This window comes from Nipponia nippon, unplaced genomic scaffold (assembly GCF_047370975.1).
Source record: "Nipponia nippon isolate SJK-2023a ecotype South Korea unplaced genomic scaffold, ASM4737097v1 scaffold_4, whole genome shotgun sequence".
NCBI classification, from domain to species: Eukaryota; Metazoa; Chordata; class Aves; order Pelecaniformes; family Threskiornithidae; genus Nipponia; species Nipponia nippon.
This window is the reverse complement of record NW_028262358.1, coordinates 38,400,233-38,422,425: the sequence shown is the minus strand read 5'-3', so window position 1 is coordinate 38,422,425 and position 22,193 is coordinate 38,400,233. Positions and strand designations below refer to the sequence as shown.

Here is a 22,193-nt window from a genome sequence, read left to right as displayed (position 1 = left end):
GTATCATAGCTATCAAGCCTGAATTACCACAATACTCGATTCATAATTCTTATTGCTTCTCCAAAATGTAAGAGGGTATGTGGACAGGAATTACATTACACTAGGGCATTTTAGGTAGGTGAACATGCATTTATTCTCATAAATTATGCTTGCTAGATTATACCCACAATATAATGTGTGCAGTCAGTAAAATGGAGGATACTAACTAAAAATAACAGCTAAGTTTTATTGTTGTAAACAAAGGAAAAGTATACATTCAATAAAATAGCTAATCTATAATATGTTGTTAGAGAAATTCCTAAAGTGTTCAAAGAAATGTAATGTACAGGAGAAATTTGTTAGTTAGTTCCACCAAATCTGAAAACTTACCATTTTATCTAGGTGCTCAATGGATCTATAAATTTCTCCTTGGGATTCATCATAGTAACTGTAACGGAACCTCTGACCTTGAAACAAAAATCATGTATAAAATAAAAAAGGGAAAAATCGTAGCTAAAACACTCCCTAGTACTTACTAAATAATTGAAATTATAGTATTTGTAAAGTAGTAATCTTTTTTTTTTTAAATACTTTTTAACTCCACTGAGGAAATTCTAGGGCAATCATCAAAGTAGCACCCCAGAAGTAAAGTAAAAAATACACGATGGGCAGCTATATTCCTAAAGAAAAACCTGCTACGTAGAACTGACACTGCAGTATCACTTATTAATTGCCTGTTATTGCCTTGGAATCCAATTCTATAGATCAAAAAGTAAAGCAACATTTCATTTCACTATCCCTCTTGACAAAGGCAACCCTGGAGTCAGGCTACTTCTGCTTGCACAACAATACCCACAGTAAATGAAGGTTAAAAGAAAAAGTTCATGATCATTCAATGAACAGTTCTAGATGGTTCATTAGCCACAACAGAACCCAGGTCATTCTTATATACCTCCACCTATTCCACAATTCAAAGATGAGTAAAATATGCACTTAATTATGTAAAGTTGACCAAAGATGACAATGGAAAAAGGGAAGAAGGTCTGTTGTGTAACATAAAACATATCTGTCTGAAGCAGTCCCTTTTCCAGCTATTATCACACTTAAAAGAAAAATAAAGTGTTAAAGCAGGACAGAAGTCAAGGCTTCTGGAGTCTTTATAGCTCTGCCACCAAGATGAACTGGGATAGCTCTGGTGAATTGGCATAAATACTCCATCTGCTATCTTACCCAGCAGTAAAATGTACAAAACTTATTTCTGTCAGAGGGATGTTGCCATGTCCAGTGAATTTTTAGCTAATTAATTAGTTTTGCAAGTTGCTTTGAGGTGCTTAAAAGAAGAGTAAAAAGAGCAAGAAACTTCAGCCACTTATTTCATTGCAACAGCAGAGAGATGCATATAAACCCATACACCTTCATCATTTATTTCCTCCACTACACTGAAAACACATTACCACATTAATATTTTTCATCTATTGTTCCAGATTAAAAAAAGAAAAATCCTTTTTTAGCTTTACAAAGGCATTTAAGTTTCAGTGATACATTTACCAGAAGTTAAAAATGTTCTATGTTTCATAAAATGCATTATTTGAAAATCACTACAAAATATTCATCATACTGTTATAATGAAGAGATGTGAAACTTACCCCAATGGCAAAAGTCAGAAGAAACCACAAAGAGGTTACTAGGATCAGCTAGGTATTTACTGAAGAGTTTTCCAAATTCCTGCTCTTTTGACTCACTCAGTGCTCCGACCAACACAGGAATAATAGTAAACTCATCCTTATGGCTTATAAGCAAAAGAAAAGAGGTTGTAATTCAAGTAACATTTGAAGTTTTTTCAGGGCTTGCTAACCGAAATTGCAGAGTGTTTTAAAAGAGCACTACTGAACTGAAGCTACAGTTAATTTGGTACGGTCAAGGAAGTATGAACCTGAAACTACTTCAATTTCAGAAAACAAATCCCCCCCCTAAAAAGTATTTATCTTTGCTGCAAAGTGAAAACACCAGGCAAACAAAAGACTCAATGAAACCAACAATGAAGTAACAATGAAATTCTCCCTGTATAGATGCTGCACAAGTGTTGCGTAATTTTCCAACGTATATGAAAATGCTCAAGATAGCACCCAGATATATACTGATACTCCAGGGAAAATTATAAATACTATGGAAGAAAAGTTTGGGGGGGGGGGGGGGGGGGGGGAAAGACAGAGGGGGAAAAACCCCACCACAAATTGACAAAAATTATCACCTTTAAAAGAAAAATTATTCAAAGTACTCATCTGAAATAGCAGGTGTAAACAGAACCCTGATTTCAAAATTAGTATTAAGGCTCCAAACAAATTTAAAATCCCACAGAAAACATCTATTAGTATTTGAACTTCTTTCAGAGATGCCTTGCAAAAATGGGGAAAAAAAAAGTCAGCTATTGGGAAAGGTTCATGAAAGCATGTCTAATTAACTCTATTAAGTCAATATAAACATATAAACTTGTTTATAAGGGGTGTTCCAATTTCATCATTCAGGTGTTTGCTCTGCCCACAGTTTCTATTACAGCAACTAATTCTAGTCTCTGACCCTCTCCTCCCCAAAAATTTTACTGGGGGGTGGGGGAATGTGGGTATTATACACCACATAGGGTATTATATACCATAAAGGGTATTATTACTTCCTACTGCACTTCACATGTAGTTCAAACATTTAATGCACATAATGCTTATTCTTGTAGAATTAATTAGCCCTAGTACCTTTCCATGGCTTTAGCTGTATAAGGCAAATGCATTTCAATACTGTGTTCATCTTCATCTGTCTGTAGGGACATACGCTCAAACATTCCAGTCTTCCACAATTCTCCATAAACTGAAATGAATTAAAGATTAATTTTTACTACTTTTTTTTTTTTTAAACACTGTAAAGCAAGCTACAGTGCATCTATATCAGAACAAGCCCACTATAACAAATCACTTCCCTCCAAGGGCTGTCATCATAAACCACTTGTTTTTTAAATAAATTCAGGATTAAAATTATGTTCAAGTCATTAAGATACAAACATAATTGATTCAGTTATACAAAATAAGTGTGTTAAATCAGTGACCTTGTTAGTATATTCAGAAACATGATAGAAAATTTAAGTAACACAAATAAAACACATTTGAAAATATGCATGCACTTGCCCCATCATTGAATTCTTATTTTCACAAATTACACCATCATATGTTTTAAAAAAGAATAAAGAATTGCTGATCAGCTGAGCCATTGCTGGATGTGTTAATATTTAATACAATTTATTATTAACTGAATCGTGAAGTCTAGAGACAGTGAAAACTGATTAAGTAATTCACATTTATGAGTTATCTTTTCTACTCCCAAGTGCGCTTGGTGGTATGCAGAGTCATCTCTACGTTTTGAAAACTCTCCACCAGATGAAGAACTTGATGTAGGGCTGTGCCTCCTTCTCCACTCCATAAAGGAGTTCTACAGAAACTGAAACATTTGTTACCTAAGGGAATTTCTGCAGGCACTATGTAGAAAGACTGAACTAGCTTGCTTAACCACAGTCATGACGAAATAGCAATACATCTGCACTGATTAGCCCTTCTGAAAAAGGTGTTGTATTATTTAGGTATACCTCAAAACACATGAAAGTCAAAATATCAAATTTATCTTCATCACACCTTTCAGCTTAGTCTGAAAGGCTGGTATTTCATGGACTAACAGTTTTTAAGTTCTGTAGGTACTCTGCCAGTTAAAAAAACAAACAAACAAACGTCATATGAAAGAATGCATCCAAATAAAAGCAGCTTTTTGTTCCTCTATAATTCCTCTATTAGATAAACTCAAACCAACCAAAGCACTATTTTTTTTTTCAGACAGAATACTTCACAGAATAATGGAGCAGGTGTGTAGTGGGCTATTATTCAAATGTAACACTTTAATTTTGAGATCCCTTTTAAAGATCACTTGGCAAGAGGCACAGACTCGTAATGGGAAAGATAAGCAAAGACTGAGAATTCTTTACTTGCAGGAGCAAGAGAGATGTTAAGGTTATAATATAGCAATGCCTGCAACCACCAGGATCGTTCAGAAGCTAGCTTTCATCGCAGTAAAAACAGATTTATACTTGTATGCCACTTAAAAGCAATGAAGAGCCCAACAAGAGAGCCCTCAGCACTGCTTGAGTTAGTACTCAAGCCTCAGCAATCTTCAAGATGTAAGCTTTATCATGCACTTACTCTTTTGGTCAATTCGGAGATCATACAGAGGTGTTCTATAAATGTCCACACTGGAAAGTGCACATCGGGAAAGGGGCACGTGATGGGAAGGCCCAAGAATGAAAATTTTTCGGCTACAACAATTAACACAAAAGCCCACAATTTAGACAACTGCAACTGTACAGAGACTTGGTTTAGAGTAACAAGTTCAATAAAAACGTACAAAGTGATACTTTCTGGTGGTTACCAAAAGAGTTTTACTCTGCTGTGTGTAAGACCAGAGATCAAATCCATGGCCTAGCCTTGCTCGGTATCTCAGAAATAATCATGAGATCAGTTCAATAATGCTTGTAGCCTTCAACCTCTTAAGCAGGTTACACATCAGAGGGCACTCATCAGCTAGTAATCTGTCTGACTGGACTCATTTGGAGGCTGAATGATGTGTTATAGCCCCTTAGAACAGATTTTTGGATTCTCTCCTTGGACCAACACAACCTTCAGTTACACACCACCTTCAACAACTACAGATATGCACCCTCAAATGGGAATTATGGATTTATCATCTATTCAGAGCTTTTCATGTATTTACTTGATTAGCCTTACTTCAGATTTCACCAAATTTAAATTTAAGTCATTCTCAAATGCTGGTTTTACCCAGCTGTTGCATCAACAACAGGGACTTGGACCTGCACATTCATAGCTTTAGCTGATACTGCAAGCTTTCACACATCATCATGATGTTATTTCATCAAGTCCTCCGTTCCTGGCTCTTGATTAGATGTTAAGGGTCTCCTGCCACACGACTTAAAGAAGAAAAAAAACACACACAGGAAATTCAGCATTTCAAATTCAGGATCATATCATCTTGCTGCTGCCACCGAACTAAAGGGGTGGGAGACATGTAAGATTTTTTCTTTTTCCCCTTACATGTGGAGTGCTACAGCATGCTATACTAAGACTTTTTACAGAGCTCATAAAAACAAAATATCCAAACGTGGAATACTTCAGCTGAAAGATGAATGACTGGCCAATTCTAAAGATCCCATGTGGTAAAATAGCAAATGATCCAGAAAGTTCAATCAACTCCATGTCACTGAACCTGGGGAATGCAACTTGTTCTAGAAATCTTAGGAAAACTAGTTATCTGTCACACTGTAAGTTACTTTCACTTTGTTTACAATAGCTTAGAAAGAATCAAAACCATTGCCTTTGGAGAGCATTACAACATGTGATAACATAAGCAACTGACAGACATAGCCAGCTTTTATATTAACATTGCAAAATACATACTTTGAGTAAATACTGGAGATGGTTTAAATTTTTGTCATTTAAAAAAACATTGCAGTCAGCAGAACACATAAGAATTATATTCCTTTAACCTAGAATAACTGGATTCATATTTTCAGAGGCAGGCACAGACTACAGTAGCGTGTTGTTTGGGGTTTTTTTTTTATTATTTTTTCTCTCTTTTTTTTTTTTTAATTGTTGTGCTGTTAAAAACACAAGTCCATTTAAAATTATTACAGCAAGTAACTTTCACTAACTTCAAATATTATATACACACACTGGTCACTTTCTCCACAGCAGAAGAGAATCCTGGTAGCATTCAGCCCATAATCCTGCACTGAAAAACCAATGCAGAATCATGATCAAATATTTTAACATACTTAAAAAAACACACAAAACCTCCCAATAAAAACAAAACAAAAAAGAAACAAAAACACCCTAAGACCAGTTAAAAAAACAAAACAAAACAGCTTCAGCTTTTACAAAAGCAGTGGAACATCAAGCAATAAAGTAAATTAAATGTTATTGCCTGCAAAAGAACACCTTTAACCCCTCCCTTCTAAAAAGTTAGCTACCAATAATTCCCCATAATTTTTGAAAACACTGCTTTACATTTTCAACAATACTGCATTAATTTTTTCTTTTGTAACATCCAAACAATTTGAACATTTATGATGTTAAAACAGAAGAAATGCATAAAAGACTAAAAAGAGTACAAAATAAAAATTGGAGTACTTTGAGGTGTAAGAATGTAAAAAGAACATTCAACTTCTCAGAAAATTGCAATAGCATTGTCTTACACTCTGTAAAGAAAAACTTTTATACTTACGTAATATTAGGATCCACTTGTTTGTAGGCATGGGCTGCACAAGATCCACAATAGGTATATCCTGCGTGGCTGCAAATCAAAGTGTACAAAACGTTAACGTATTAAATATTGTTTAACATCTTAAATATGTTGATATTGCTATTAAATGTTAATATCTTAAATATTATTTGTCCCCAATGAGCTAGAAATAGTAAGAGTGATCCAAAGAACAACTTCTGAAACAGCTGGAGAGCACGGCTCCAGGAGTGAACGTACGAGGAACGTATTTGTTAGAGAACTATCAGTGACCACTTACTTGAAAGTTAGTAAGTAAGCCTCCAGATCAAAGCACCTTTCATTACTTGTAAAAGATACTTGTAGGCAGACTACACAACTGCATATTATCAGAAGCTCATGATAATGCTAAGGGTTTAGCCAGGGTAGGTACAAGGGAATAGCAAGCTGCTGGAGAACGCTCTTCTAACCACACTCCAGGAACTGACTAAGACGACAGTAGAGGGGTCTGGCAAAGGGAGACTACACGTTACTGCAGATAAACAGAGAATAAAAATGCTCCGTCATTGAAGAAGAATACCTCAACAACAGAAGGAATTGGCACAAGGAAAGGAGTGGAACGCAGCACGGTAGCTTTTACTGCAGAGAAGGCAACATATGCTTTATCATTTCCTATCACTTTGGCCTGGAGCCTTTCTCGACCTGTGTTCCTGTGTGTGCTCCAAAATCATTCATAATTATTCTGACTACTTGTTTTAAATCTTAAGACCCATTCCATTCAAGACTGTTAAAAACAGGAGAAGATTCAATTTACAGCGCTAAAAGCATTAATTCCAGAGAACGTTCATTCCCCAGAGTCCCAGGCCAAGTGGCCAACGGCTCACGGTCACTCAGCAGCATGTCCACAGCAGAAGGCCATGCCCACATTGCACACTGCTTGGGCCACGTCGCCTCTGGAGTGCCTGTGACCCTAGGTCAATAGTGAGCATTTATTTTGAGTCAAGTATGTGCAACAACACAACAACAGCTTTCCAGATGGTCTTTTTATACAATGACACTGAGAATGATATTCACTCCAAGGCCTGCGACATACAGGATATTTGAAGATACAAGCTCCCCATTGACAGCACTGGAGGATTTTACATTTATTTATATGTATGTATGCAGACATGCATGTATACACATCCGCAGAATGACACCTGGAGCAAGTTATCCTGAAAATTACCCTGGGGTTTTTCTTCAACATCACTTACCTCACTCCTTCTGAAGAGCTCAGAAAGGTACTAACATACATGCTAAGGACATAAACAGAAGACTGAAACTTAGTGAAACAACAAGGTATGTTATATGACAATGTCAACAGAGCCTTCTGAAAGGCTGCCTCTGCTACAGGCCTTCACAAAAATATTTCAGCCTTATTCCACTTTACAGGTGGAAAAACAAAGGCACAGTTAATGAAACAATTTGGTGAGACCATGGGAAGACCTCCAGCGGTTCTGGAAAAAGAACCCAGGTTACCTAACCCACAGCTGAAAGGCCTCTTTCCAGACATTCCCGCGAGAACCACTAAGGCAGATTTGGGACAATTTCTTCTGCACATTCAATACCATTATGGAATACTTCAAACGTTATGTCAATGCTATGTCAGCACACGAAAAACATCATTTTTAAGGTGCTTTTTCAAGTGTTTCCTTCCACCTCACAATAAGTTGGAACGACCAACATACTTTTCTTATTATATGTCTCAACTACCTTCAGTAAACTGAATTCTACCTAAATAGTTTAGATGATCCCTATTTCTCCTGTGGAGAAAAAACCCCTAACAGAACCAAATTAAAATAACAAAAGTAAACCATTTTGAATAGCTGAATAGTGCTTCATTACTTTTGTTTTAAACTTTGCTAAGTTTTGATTTGGAGGCAATGTTGGTGTTTTGTTTATTTGTTTTGTGGTTTGTTTGTTTGTTTTAATATGTGTAGCTGTTCTATACTAGAAGTGCGCTGAAAGAGCTGTCATCTTTAGACTACCACTCCACTAATACACCTCTTATCTGTCTCACTGGATCACAAGTGAATGTTGTGTCTTCAGTCCATCAGCAAAAGGAAACTAATCATATACTCAAATGTGCACAGATTTCTTCCATTCCATGCCATATCCAAAATACTTATTTAGAAACCACGACATACCTTTCAGCTAAAAATTAGCTTTCACCAGTTTTCAAAATCACTCAAAATAAAGAAGCCTTTAACTAGTCAAGTATTATATATACTAAAACCAGATTTCAAACTTACGGTGCAATAATGGCTCTAGCAGGTCTCTTTGTGGACTGTACTTGAGAAAGCCACCCTTCTAGTTGTGCATTCAGCTGGGGTCCTATGAAGAGACAAGGAAATACTGAAACCATAAAAGAATCTAAAAATACCTCAAGAATTAACAAATAAAGTCCAAAAGTCCAACAGATTTAAAATCATCTTAAACATCAAAGCCTGTGTTTAAATCCCCCCCCCCCCCCAAAGTACATCCAACATGCCTGTAACACTGAAGGTTACAGTAGAAAAGTTTCAATCTCCTAGTCCAGGAAGTTCATTTATTGCACATCCAAACACACACTTATTGTTTCTTGCTCTGTGGACTGATGCACTTACCATTTAATCATTAGAAAGGATGGCTGCTGATCTCAAAAGAGAGGCTAACAGATGATTGATTCCTCTGGTAACCATATTTGCAGAATTCAGAAGTAAAAATTTAAGACGACCTATACCAAGAGAGCCTGATATGGGAAGATAATATAATATAAAGACCTTACACACTGACATGATAGCCAATGGCTATGGTATTTAGTCCTTTATTATTATCAAGCAAGCCTAAGAGCAGAACACAAAGCACGCCGTAACTTGGGAAAACTGTAAAAACACAGGAAAAAGCTAAAAGTGAGAAGACACCATGCTTATACCTTAACAACTTCTGATCAATCAACATATACTATAAGTACATAAACTTTGTGGCAACATTAATTTTGATAATTGTTCAATCCAATATTTAACTTTTTTTTTTTTTAACTAAATCCCGTACCTCAACAAGTGGCCAATATTCTCAAGTCAATTAGCTGACATGATAAAAATGCCTTCTAGGTATACAACATAAAAAAAGATACATTTTCATTCTTTTCCATCACAAAGAAAACTTTTTGATGTAAAGCTATTCCGGAAGAAGCAAGTCAGGCAAATGCAGTGCAACGTTCATTATACTAAAGAACACAAAACAAACTTTCAGGTAAAATTCATTCAGCTGCTATTGTTGCAAGTAACAAATCGTTAACAAAGAGAAAAATGGATGCACTTTTTTCAGTTGACACTATGCTTTTGACAGAACTGTATGTCAGCAGAGTTTATCTGTAAAGTATGGTGCAGTAAGCCGCTTTTTTCTACCACACACCTTGTAGATTTTTCCAGCTTCCCCATGCAGGTGTAAAACCACCAACTGACAGGAAAAGTCAAAACCAAATTAAATACCTGAAACTACTTCACAGCTATGTTGCAAACAGCCCAGATCTCAAGCTGACAGCTCTCCAAAGAGCTGACAAGAACTACAGAGAACTGAAGCAAAGATGTCAACTTTTGCAGAATCCAATCAATCATTCACCAGTGACAGCCAAAAACCTTACTCTAGAAAACCCAGGGGGTGTCAAAGCCACCTTTTTTTTTTTAAAATATACAAAACCTAAATTCATGTGTTTCATGAAAAAAAGCATGACTTCTGTGGTTGTAAAGAATGCTACCTTCTTACATGAAGATGAACTAGTGCAATGCTGTTTCCCTAAGCCTACAATCACCTTGAATGCCTTAGTTGCTGCCTACAGCACTGCTGTAATACAGTGACTTTGTGAAATGATGAAATTGTCAACAACAAAAAAAAAAAACAAAAAAAACATACACACCAATTTTGTTCTGCTGATTCTGTTGCTTGGGGAAATTACAAGCAGCAGAGACATGCAATAGAGATAAGGATAATGACATTGTAGAAAATGGAGGCTGTTGGGGAAGCTAAGTAAAAATAAATAGATCTCTACTTCCATCCTCTTTCTAAGCTACTAGGAGACTAACAAAACAGTACTCTATTACAGTCTTACCACTTTTTTCATACACTGAAGAGTGAAGGCACAAATCACTTAAAATTTTACTTCCTAATTCTCCCAAAGTATGTAGAAGGATAAAGTACTTTCGGAATGAAGCTTTTTAGGAGGACACAATTTTTTTTTTTTTTTTTCCAAACACCTACTACCCAGAGATTTAAACAAAACATGACTTGGCCTTCCTCCGTCCCTTCTTTAGCATGGGTTTTTGATTAAGAAGGTGGTTAAGGCAATTTGTCTTTGGTTAAGACAAATCAAGTAACTTGTGGAACAGTTTAAAGACAAAATTCAGAATCTCTGGTCATTTCTTAAAATTCCATAAGCTTGTTCAAACCTGGCCAAAACTTCTGATCTTACAGTACAGGAGCAGAGTAAGATGCCCAGGTTTGCTTAGTCTGCTATTACAGACACACACTCTGACAAAGTAACAAACCCTTTTTTTTTTTTTCTAGAGTCAGTAAATAACAGATCTATATGACCCAAGGGATGAAACTTCTGTCAGTGTTTACTTAAGGACCAGGTAACACACATGCTTTCAGCTTGTTTTTCCCTTTAATATAACTGCAAGGTGCCTTTTAAAATCATTAACTCTGACCTAACGTAAGTTTCCACATCAACTGATACTTACTTGTACTATTTCAATAAAGTGTAATCAAATCTCTCTCCAGAGGACTAACGGAAAGAGAGAATGAAGAGTACAACATATCCCCCTGACCTTTTAGCTAAAGAAAGAAAACTTAAAAAAAAAAAAAAAAAAAGAAATCGAACAGCACCCACCTGAACTGACAAACTGACAGGAGTATAGCCCACCTGCAGGTTCCTATGCTCACAAATAATTTAAGGGGGCTATTCTAAAACTGTAATTTTCTTGTTACCAAATTAGCATCAACTTTTTGCTGAAGTGTTCAGAGGGGTTTTTCTTCCAATTTCTCAAACATGACAGTGCTTAAGGCTAAAGTCAAAATATTTGAATTGGATATACAAAATATAAATAAACCCACATTATCACAGTAGATATAATACAGTTCCATATGGCAGAGCATAAGAGATGAGTAGCTTCATGAAGAGCTCTGTAACTAAGTTTTGTTCATATGTAAATTAAGTTGAACTGGAAAAAAGTCTGCAAATAGTCACTGAGAGAACTGCAGTAAATATCCATCTCCTCAGCTGACAAGCATGGGTGAGGAATAGCGCTGCCACCCATGGATCCCCTGCTGCAGTGGTGGGAAGCAGGAGAGGTCCCTGCCCCTGGAGCGGCAGGTGGGACACCCAGCTTGAGAAAGCTGGCAGGATGAGCGCAGCGGGGTTTTTAAGGCTAACCCACACAGAAGGACAGAAAGCCTCACAGATGCAACTTCTGGATGCAACAATCAATACACTTCAGCATTAATACTGTAAGATCAGACTTTTTATTGATTAAAGGAAGACTAGACAGCAAAATATGAGCTTCACTAAAGCACATAACATTAAGATGTACATTTCAGTCCTATGAAGTAAGGTATAAATATAGGTATGTAACTAAAGAATGCTGACAGTTATCTGTGCATGTTTCACATCCTGTTTTGTTTTGGAAACTGGCAGAAGTTATGCCAAATTAAAAATAATTGCAAGCACAGACCAAGGCTCCACCAGACAAATTTATGGATATAGCTACAGGCAGAATTTATTCAAACATCTTGCCTAAAAGGATAAATTATTTTTATAATTAACATTATCCCCCCACAAAACACTACAGTAAGTAAGAAGGAATTCTTCCACATTAAACGCATGCCAGTGTCACCCAATGAATAATAACACAAAGACATCTGGTAGTCACATGCTTAGGTTCGTCACCTCAATTTACAGCTGTCGTGGTCCAGGCTTTGTGGATTAAGCCAAACCAGCACATTCTTTCCAGAGCCAAGCTCACCTCGTCGCATAAGACTGCAGTGCTTATATTGCCAAGTGTCAACACAACATAATGGGAATGTGCTCCTGTCCCAGCAGCCACCATTACTAGTGCAAAACCTACTTTTTCGGATTGGTAAGGAAGACATAGTGCTCGCTCCAAAACCTCAGTCTCAGTGAATGCTTCTCTGGAAGAGCATAAGCCTCAACCAAAATCCTGAGCAGCACCAGGGAAAACTGGTCAGATCTCCCTCGGCTGCACGTGCACAGCACTTGCAGCAATGCAAGTAACGCTGGAGCACAGTAACGGTAATGCTGCAGTCCCCAGCTTTTACACTTTTACTTAACAGCTTTTACTTGTCTAAGCGTGTCTCCTACCCTATACGAGCCAACGTTTTTTTCTGAGCCTTACTCCCTTTATTTTTTCATTACCTTTACCCATAGATGAAAAAGTCTATACCTCAAAAATACTTCTAATAAATATTACAGCATATGTACTAAGAAGTAAATAAGTCTTTATTCTTGTAGTGTGTCAGAAAAATTAAGGCAAGTAACAGTGAAACCTTGGGGGCTGGCATACAATTACTTTAATAACTGGAACTAAGGGAACTCCTGTCTCCACAACTTTGAAGGTGAATCCAAAACATTTAATTCAATTGTCAGGCAAACTCCAATCTGAAACGTGACAGAGGACTAACTAGTTTCTCTTCTTAGTTAAAATCACAGAAAGTATAATGATTGTTCTAAAGAACACAGGTCCCACTTGAAAAAAAATCTTTGTTTCTCACTGCAACAAAAGCCAAATCCTTGAATGAAGAACAAGTTTTATCTGTGCAAAGACTAGGATGTGTCAGGAATAGAAGGTGATTTCCAACAACTCATGTTGATGAGCACATTCTCTGCTGCTAGCGTATACTCTCTTCCAATACTGAATACTGATAAAACAGTGAAATCAGCCTATAAGCAAGGCAGCAATTTACTTACGCAAACTATAGGACTGGGGGGAGAGGGAATTAAGACACAAATAAAGACTACACCGATGCTACATAAACTCCTATTATACACACTGTAAGACAAACATAAAACAGCAGGTAATGCTTGAATGGGGGAAAATAAAACTGAAGCCGCAACAGAAATGTTGAAATCTGCTTTGGTGGCAATTCCCACTCACATGTCCCAGTTTTCTAGTATTCCAGTAGCTCTTTTATTTCTTTTACTGAAAGTTATTAGGCAATAAATAATCAAATTATAACTCCACTTGTTAAGAATATCAAACAACATAAACCTGCCTAGCTTTATAAAATACCCTCCCAGTTAGGTCATCCAGAGATCCAAACAAATGACCTTCTGTTCTATAGCTCCACGGAAGTGATTTTGGCTCCAATACATCCTAAATGTAACCTGAATTTGTGAAAGTATTCACTAGGTGATACTTGCAGGCCTATTTTAATAATACCAGGACTGCACCAAATTTACAGGTTTTTTTCAATTCCAATTGTACAGTAAAAGTTGAATCTACATTCTTTACTTGGAGTATCTTGATTCTGACTGTTATTTAAGTGATTCAGCTAGAAATACTAGCCTGGAAATTGTATTTTAAATTATTCCAGTATACTTTTGCAGTATACAATGTTAAATAATAGAGTCTCCATATTAATATTGTGTTCCATGATTAATTCATAAAAGAGACAGCAATGACACATCCACTTTCCCCATAAAATGTCTAAAAATGATAGAAGACCAAAGGGAGAGAAGCATTCCATTTAGTATTTAACATTGCAAAGCAAATACTTGCAAATTTGCAAGAGACTGATCAGTTGTTCACAGATTGCAAGGTAAGGACTTAAGTTAATAGTTGTATATGCAATGCTCCAGCTAATGTCACAACATTAAGATTTCATGATCAGTACATTAATTATCCTGCTGCTGCAGAAAGCTCCTTTCACTACAACAGAGATCAGGTCAAAATTTTCTCTCATTTCAGTGACCCTCATATGGTTTTTACATTTTTTCCCGGATTCACTTGTCCATTTGACCATCTACAAACAACATGGTGATTCATTACTTGTACCTTATGTTTATGAATGAGCCATGATGAGTTATTCCAATTTTGGCGAACATGCCAGGGTTCTTGGCACATCAGCGTTAAGCACTTTCAAAAAAAGACTCTTTTATGATGCAGCGACCATCTTCCTCAACCCCACATCTGCATTCACAGTCTAACAACGCACAAGACTGCACACACTATTTCCTTGTATGCACTTCAGCTACTGCAGGGTCTCAGATCCAACACACCACAGAGAGAGGTTCTGCTCTAAGTTAAGGTACGGTGCAGCCACTCTGTGGGTCAGTGAAAGACATCCCAGCAGCCGTGTTTGCCCTCAGAAACCATGGGCAGCAGGCCTGGTGAACAGATTACACATATTCAGCAACACCACGGCAGAGCAGGAACAGCTGTAATCGATGCACACACTTTCTCTGATGCTGATGACAAGTTCCAGCTCGTGCCAACAAGCACACAAGTGCTGGGATTATATCGTTATTCATGAAAATGGACACCTTTATGTCACTCTACAGGGCCCCCAAGCCCCAGAAGGTGCAAGTGAGAAAAGCTGTACTATCTCAGAATCACACTGTTATTGCATATTAAAGCTAGCTACCTCAAAGAGCTATTAACAGAGAGTTAGTGGGTTTTGGCATCAGAAAAATCAGTATTTGGTACAAAGGCAGTAAAAAAGCATTAATGCAGGTCTTATTGGGGATTACAAAGGAGTAGAAGAGACTGCAAGCATGCTAAAATAGTGGCCAGCTTTGAGAGAAACATCATTTCTTAACAGATCATTCATGGCACACATCTGCCTCTTCATTTATTTTCTGATCTGCAGAAGTTCTTCAAATTATTATCCTTTCCAGCTGACCTAGACACCATCATGCAGACCTCAGCCTGAAAGACAAGGTCTGAACATCCCTGGCCACATGACAGCCAGTTATACAGAAGTTCTGCCGTTTTTTGTCCAAACAAGTTAGAAGCTTAATCCTTACAAATGCTTAATCCTTACAACAAGATTTCAGTGCCTACCACCTTTGGAGTTCTTTTACTTACGAGCCAGGGCAGCAGAAAACCAACTCTGAATGCAAGAGTATCATGAGGTTTAAACTCTCTTCAAACACTTATGTGGAGATAGACCATTTACTTGGCTCATCATAAAAAATAGCTTTGAAGACAATAAGTGCAATGGCCTTTCAAGTCAACACAGCAATTACTCTGCCAACTCACATTTGCATCAATAAGCATATAGAAATTAAGTTTCTCCTAGTTCAAATGACTTGGCATAGGCTACCAGAAAGCACACCTCTGACCACTATGGCTTGGTCAAGGAAAACAGAGAAATAAGCAATACCTAATACAGGGACAAACTTGTTTTGCAGGGCACATTTCAGGTCATGTATTGTCATTCACACACACTCTCAATTTGGTTTTACTCACATGAATTGGAATAGCTTACTAAAAACCCTTTGTGTTTTGTCTGTATCAGCACGCCACTGACTGCAAGAAGACTTAGCAAACCTTTTAATAAAGAGTGGTACAGTATTCAATTAGCACTTCCAGGAGCCAAGCAAGGCAGGCCAGCTGCCAGGGAATAAACCATGTTAAGGGCCCTAATGTGTGACATCTCACTTGTAATGGCATGCTATGCGGGGAAAAAAGGTGCACATACACTAATGTTTCTTTTCATTTCAGGAACATATGGATTGATTCCTCACAGAACTGCCCAGCACTGACAGAACCTACTCACGTGGAGGAGTAAATCAAGAGTGAGCAGCCACACCCTGTCCTGCAAATAGTCCACGCTCAGGATAGCGTGTCATTCCTGTTATATTTCAGCTGCTCCTTTTGTATCTAGGAATGTATCTGTCCTGCATTCAAAAATCATAGAAAATTATGCCATTTTTGTTTCAAATTGTCCTTAATCTTCCCCTTTCCCCTGCTGGTCAAAATCAATTTCTCAAGAGGTCTGAATGCTAGGTGGTTGAATTAACCCAGCAGGAGTGGGACTTTCTTCCAAAAATAAATCAGAGCGTAATATTTTTCACCACACAACAGTGATACTTTTTCTTTTTTTAAAACAATCTATATGACAGCAGTGCAACAGGGTAATACTTTTATTTACATGGTATGCCCTTATCTCATTTTTGCAAGTGTTTTTAGTGGCCACCATGCACCAGGCTGCTAGTCCACAGAAGCAATGGCATGCCACATACCATTTTTTAGTTTTTTAAAAGCAGACATACAGATCAAGGTCTTCAAGTGAAAAAAGTAGGTTATTTAGACCAGTGGTCTACTATCAGCAATAGTCATAGCATTGTTTCAGTTTGGAAGCTCAGCTGTAAAGCTTCCCAAATTCAGTGCTGCTGCTAAGTAGGAGGAACAACAACTGACCAGACAGACTTCATTGTTAATTTGCTGCCAGACAAATGTTCCACAGGTCCACATCTAAAGTCCATTAAGATGCTACACAGACTGATGTGGAACAAATGTGAACTTCCCCACACCAAGAATTTTAGAGGAGATAATGGATGATGGATACTCGATAACGATGGATAATTTGGTCGAATTTTTCATACTGAACTCAACTGCAGAAACTTCTTAAGGAACTTGCTTTTTAAATTTTTCTTTACGACAGCACATTATGGATGAAGAATACATAGGAAATTAAATGCTAACACCACCATGAAGCCCATCTTCCCCTCCCTGCCCCCCTTCTCAGCTTCATCAAGTGAGTAGGAAGCAGCAAGCTTTCTGCCTAGGACCGCACTTCCCCTCCAATAACAACAAAGTTGTTTACTTATAGTTAGATGTGACATTCTAACATGTGAACATGCCTGGATGTGCATAATTGCACAGCCAGTCTCACCTGCTCTCAAATGTTAATTAGCATCATACAATTAGGTGGCGTATTCGCACTAGAATGTAGTGCATGATTATATTTTCCAAGGCAGAACCTAAGCAGTGCATATCCCACAGAGAAAAGAGGGGAGCGAGAGTCTACTTTCAGCTGAAGTGATTGCTGCCCCACAGAAATGAGCAGTCTCTAAAGACAAGAAGTTGTATTTCTTTTAAACCCTCTTACGTACATTACATTGACCCTCCATGAAGAGTAGTAGCTCCCTCTTATGTCATTGTGGCTTCACCTCCGATATTGCTTCCACTCCTGGAGCACAGAGGAGCCAGCTAATCCAGTTCAAGGATACCCTCTGGCCACAACAGCTGGTCTGCATTCTGGATCCATCCTTTGCCCTCTTCTCCCTCAGCTGGCTTCGGCCCTTCTTTCCCAGGGCTGACTTCTACAGCCAGATCTCGCAGATACATTTTTTTTTTTAAGCACGGCAATGGGTGCTCTACTTTCGCCATCAACTCCCCGCCCCGATCCAGGACGCCATGCATCATCCTGCATGTTTTGTTGATGTTCTACCCTCAGGTACCAGGCACCTTGGGATAAACTGCCACTTAAAAACCTCATCCTCCCATAGCCTCTTTAAAATGCTTTCAGATGTAATGATTTTGAACACATCCTTCAAAAATCACGTTCCTCATTACCCTTTCAGACAGGGTCATCTTAACCATGGAGCAGGATGAGGGTTTCCAGAGCATTGCCCTGTGTAATCAAACTCACCTCTGTAGAAAGAGAGCAGTTTTCAGGGAATGGGAAGCTTAAATGCTAACCAGTTTATATATAACCCAGCAAATCGCTTCTGTGCTGAGACGGTAAGCACGAAGAGAGTAGGTAGGAGGACTTGACAACACAATCCCCGGAGAATCGCGGGAACGCACTGAAGAACTATCACAATTCAAACTCCGATCCCTGCTTCAGCTCCGTCCTTGAAGCTACGCAGGTTGAAACCACGTGGTAAAATCCAGGCTTTCTTCAAGTAGTACAATTGAGGAAACAAGCCTATGGTACAAGTTTGAAATAGCAGCTGACATGTGAGTTTGGCCTAAAATACAGGAAGATTTAAAGTTAAGTCTACGGTGAACCCATAGCCTCTTGGTCCCCATTTTTTTCCTCTTGAGTTTTGATGGACCCTCGTAAACGGCACACAAAAATTAGCTTCCGAGCACCAAATAACAGGTAGTCCCTGCCTTGCTGAACGGGGAGAGTTCCTGCTCTCACGTACCCTACGTAAACAGCACAAGATAGTTCTATAGGAAGAGACATAAATATTGCTCTTTTCTTGTTTAAGGAAAACCCTGCAAAGGAAAAAAAAAACCCTTCCCAAAACTCCAGCCTATGCAACATCAACCACTTATCCCCACCACACACACTGTAACAGTTACAATGTAACTTGTCAGAAGTACAGTCATCATAACTTGTTACAACATGATTCGGTTTGGGTTTTTTTTCCATGCAGTCCCAGTGTTTGGGCAACCATCCCACAACTCCTCAATAAGCAATACCCAGAGGGCTGCCCAAAAGCAACAGGAGCAACATGCTTTTGGATGTCCTATTACAGACAAGTAGTACTGGCCGAACCAGTCACACAGACTTACCACAGCGTAGTCTTAACAAAATTACGCGCTGAATTTGTACAGAAAAGAAAACAGCCAAACAGCATCTATGCCTCTTAAATTAATTATGAAAAAAATTAAAATTCTTCTTTGCAAGTATCCAGCAGTAACTTGGTATGAAGTCCAATATCAAACAAACTACAAAATTTATGTGTAAGGTCATCTAGCCATTCCCCATCGCAAATCAATATTCTGCCTTATTCATATATGAAAATACAAACAGCACAAACAAGTTGGGAAGTGTTACCACAAAGCTTCAATGTTCTGATGTCTTCGCACGTCTTTAAATCTATACCTTTGACATGATTTTGTTTGCTTTCTGTAAACAGAGTACTACCTACCTTTCTAGGCCATTGGAAAAAACTGTAATTGCAAGTTATGGGTGCTGGCTCAAGATTTAAGACCAGTTTTGTAATGGACACAACAGTTATGTTTGGAATATTAAACTCGGAAGGAAAACAATCATCCTCTATTGTTGTCTTGAAACTGCCTACCCACCGTTTACTGGTCTCACAATCTGCCTCTTCCTGTGTCACCCTCCTCCCTGTATTTCTTTTCTTCCCTTTCAATTTTTGCCTCATACTTTGTTCATGAATTTGTGGAAGAGAGGAGAAACTGCACCTAATACAGCCAAGAGAAGCGTATGACTTCTCGTCTAGTTCTTCTTAAATGTCAGTTTAGGACCCTGAATGCATTTTTTTTTTTTTTTAATACGGTATCCCTCCCCTCCCTCTGAACTGTTCTTTACGACAGCCTCTTGTTCATCCAACCTTGTTCACCTGCAGTTTTGTAACAATCTTTACTCCTGAAGCCAGTAAAAGATCATCCCTTACAAATCTCCTTATTAACAGCTCTGAAAATACAAATGTGCATCCTATCCCCAAGGGCAGAGTTCTGCCCCAAAACCCAACAAAACTTATTTCCAACCATATGCGCTATCAAGCCATTATTACAGGTCTCTGTCTTTTTTTGGGAGGATGAGGGGGGCGGTAGTCCTCCCTCCAATGCACCACGTCTTCTTTTTCTGCAAATACTACATTTTTAAATGGACAGAGCCCATTCCGTGCTACTGCTTTATAACTTTTCACTACTACTAGAGAAAGGGCTCTAGAACAAAAGGCAGAAGCTCATGTTGGACTACAAGAAGTGAAATAAACCCCCTTAATTCCCCCCACCAAACCACCACCTGCCTTCTAACCCTGCCAAACACCCCAGACATCCTGCGTTCTCTCGGGGGGTGGGGTGGGGGTGGGGGTGTTGGGGGGAATCCACACAAGAGCACTGGAAAACACCGAAATCCGCCCGTGCGCTCTTACATCGACTGAGCGCAGTACTCGGCCCGAGCTCGGCACAACAGGCGGCCGCCTCCACCACCGCTGCCTTCAGACACGAAGCCGCAGCGCGGCGCGTACCGGCAGCCGGGGCGGGCGCACAGGCGCGGCCGGGGGCCCGACCCGGGCCTCCCCGCGCTCCAACACCGGTTTTCCGGCCAGAGGCGCCGCTGCCCGGGGCGGGCGGCCGGGCCGGGCCGGCGGCGGCAGGCAGGTGCGCCCCGCTCCCCGAGACGCACGCCGCAGCCACCGGATGCACAGCGGCACCCCCGCCCCGGCTCCGCCCGCCCTCCCGGGCCGCTCTCCGCCGGCGGCCACCCGGACCCCCGGCCGCTCGGCGGGCCCGGGAGGGCCGCGGCGCCCCCCCCCCGCCCGCCATGTGCCGGCCGCGCCGGCGGGGGCGGGGCCGGCGGCCCCTCCCCGCGCCCTGTACCGGCCCCGGCCCCGGCCCCGGCGGCGGAAAGTGCTGATTCAGCCCCCGCCCCCCGCCCGCGGCGCCGGTACCTGAGGCTGTGTACCAGCTGCCGGCGTGGCTGGCCTCCCGGCAGAGCACCCGGTTGGACATCTTGGTGCCGGAGCCGCCTATGGTGTTCGGGGGAGGCGGTGGGGGACGGGCCCGGCCGCGGCGGCGGCGGCGCTGCTCCCCCTCCTCCCCCGGCACGGCCCGGGCCCGGCGGGCGGAGGCGGCGCTGCCGGCGGCGCCTCCGGGCGGGCGGGCGGGCGGCGAGCGGGAGGGGGGCGCGCGGAGGCGGCGGGCGGGGCGGCGCGGGCCGGGTGCGCGTCGCCGGGCTGGGCCGCAGGCGGTGGCCCCGCGGCGGGGGGGCGCGGGGACAAAGCCCGAGGCCGCCGCCGCCAACTCCGCGCTGGCGGGTGGGGGGGCGCGAAGAGAAGGAGGCCGCGGCAGCGACTGGGTTTGGCCCGGCTCGGCTCCCGTGGACTAGGGGCCGCACAGGCGCCGCTCCCCCATTGGGCACGAAAGCAAAAGCCTCGCCGCCATTGGCCGCCCTCCCTCGCCGGTCCCGCCCGCCGCTTTTGACAAGCCCGGAATGGAGCGGCACCGCCTCGGGGGGGGGGAGGGGAGGGGAGGGGCGGGGGCGGGGCTCGGAGGGAGAGTCCCCCTCGGATTGGCCGGCCGCGTTGCCGTGGCGATCGCTTCTGCCCCCGCTGATTGGCGGGGCTGTGTCTCTGTGGTGGCAGGGAAGATTACGAGCGCGGGTCAGATGAGGGGAGGCCGGGCCGGGGGGGGCTGAGGGGGAGCCCCGCCCCGCGCCCCCCCCCCCCCGGCCCCGGGGGGCGGTGGCAGTTGCCCTCACGCGGCGCCGCCGTTGGGGGCGCGCGGCCGCCGGGCCCCCTCCGGGCCCCCGGCCCCTCCGCCTTGGCGGGCCAGGTAGCGGCTGCGGGGCGCGGGAGCGCCGGCGGCTGCCGGAGACCCCCTCGCAGGCCGGGGCGGGAGGTGAGGGCGGGCGGTGTTTGGGGAGCCAAGCGGCGCTGCCTGCCGGTGCCTGGGGTTGCCCCCTTGCTGTGAGGAGAACGCGGTGTAGCCTCCGCTGCCTCCGCTGCTTTCCCCATCCCCGGAACGGGCGGTGGGAGCAGGTGGGATTTTGAGGGCTGGAGGGACAGAGGATCGTTTCCCAAAGGCAGCAGCTTCGGGCTGAGAGAACGGGGGATTTGCTGGGCTGACGCCCTTGTTTCTGAGCGAGCACGGTTCCTTTCCTACGCCTCCCTGCCCGTACCGTTACGTCTTTGGTACCGTGGCATGCAGCGAGGGCTGTGGGAGTACATCTGTGTAGAAGTCGCCAATTCTTCTCAGCTTAATCCTTCCCCACCTCTTTATTTCTTTTTTTTTTTTTTTTAATTAGCTTGGTGAATGGACTGCTGCCATGGAGACATCAAGCATAGCTCAAAATAGCTAATAAGGCAGAACTGGAAAGGGGATTATGGCCAGTACAGAAGGGGGGAAGGGAAAAAGCAATTT

General features: G+C 41.5%; 1 protein-coding gene across 3 annotated transcripts in view; it reads right to left on the bottom strand.

Annotated features, from left to right (window-relative positions):
- MEMO1 (mediator of cell motility 1) overlaps positions 1-21,139 on the bottom strand; it is a 28,984-nt gene extending 7,845 nt beyond the window's left edge. The window contains exons 1-8 of one of the 3 annotated variants that reach the window (XM_087773768.1): positions 19,382-19,483; positions 15,402-15,411; positions 8,592-8,673; positions 6,307-6,375; positions 4,212-4,324; positions 2,727-2,838; positions 1,626-1,768; positions 370-446 (exon numbers count right to left, since the gene is read on the bottom strand). In XM_087773768.1, the coding sequence (XP_087629894.1) occupies positions 370-446; positions 1,626-1,768; positions 2,727-2,838; positions 4,212-4,324; positions 6,307-6,375; positions 8,592-8,673; positions 15,402-15,411; positions 19,382-19,468 (693 nt within the window). In that variant the 5' untranslated portion in view covers positions 19,469-19,483. Of the gene's footprint in view, positions 1-369; positions 447-1,625; positions 1,769-2,726; positions 2,839-4,211; positions 4,325-6,306; positions 6,376-8,591; positions 8,674-15,401; positions 15,412-19,381; positions 19,484-20,722 lie in introns of those variants that run through there. The other 2 variants (XM_087773767.1, XM_087773769.1) reach the window with 2 other exon arrangements.
- Positions 21,140-22,193: the final 1,054 nt, after the last annotated feature.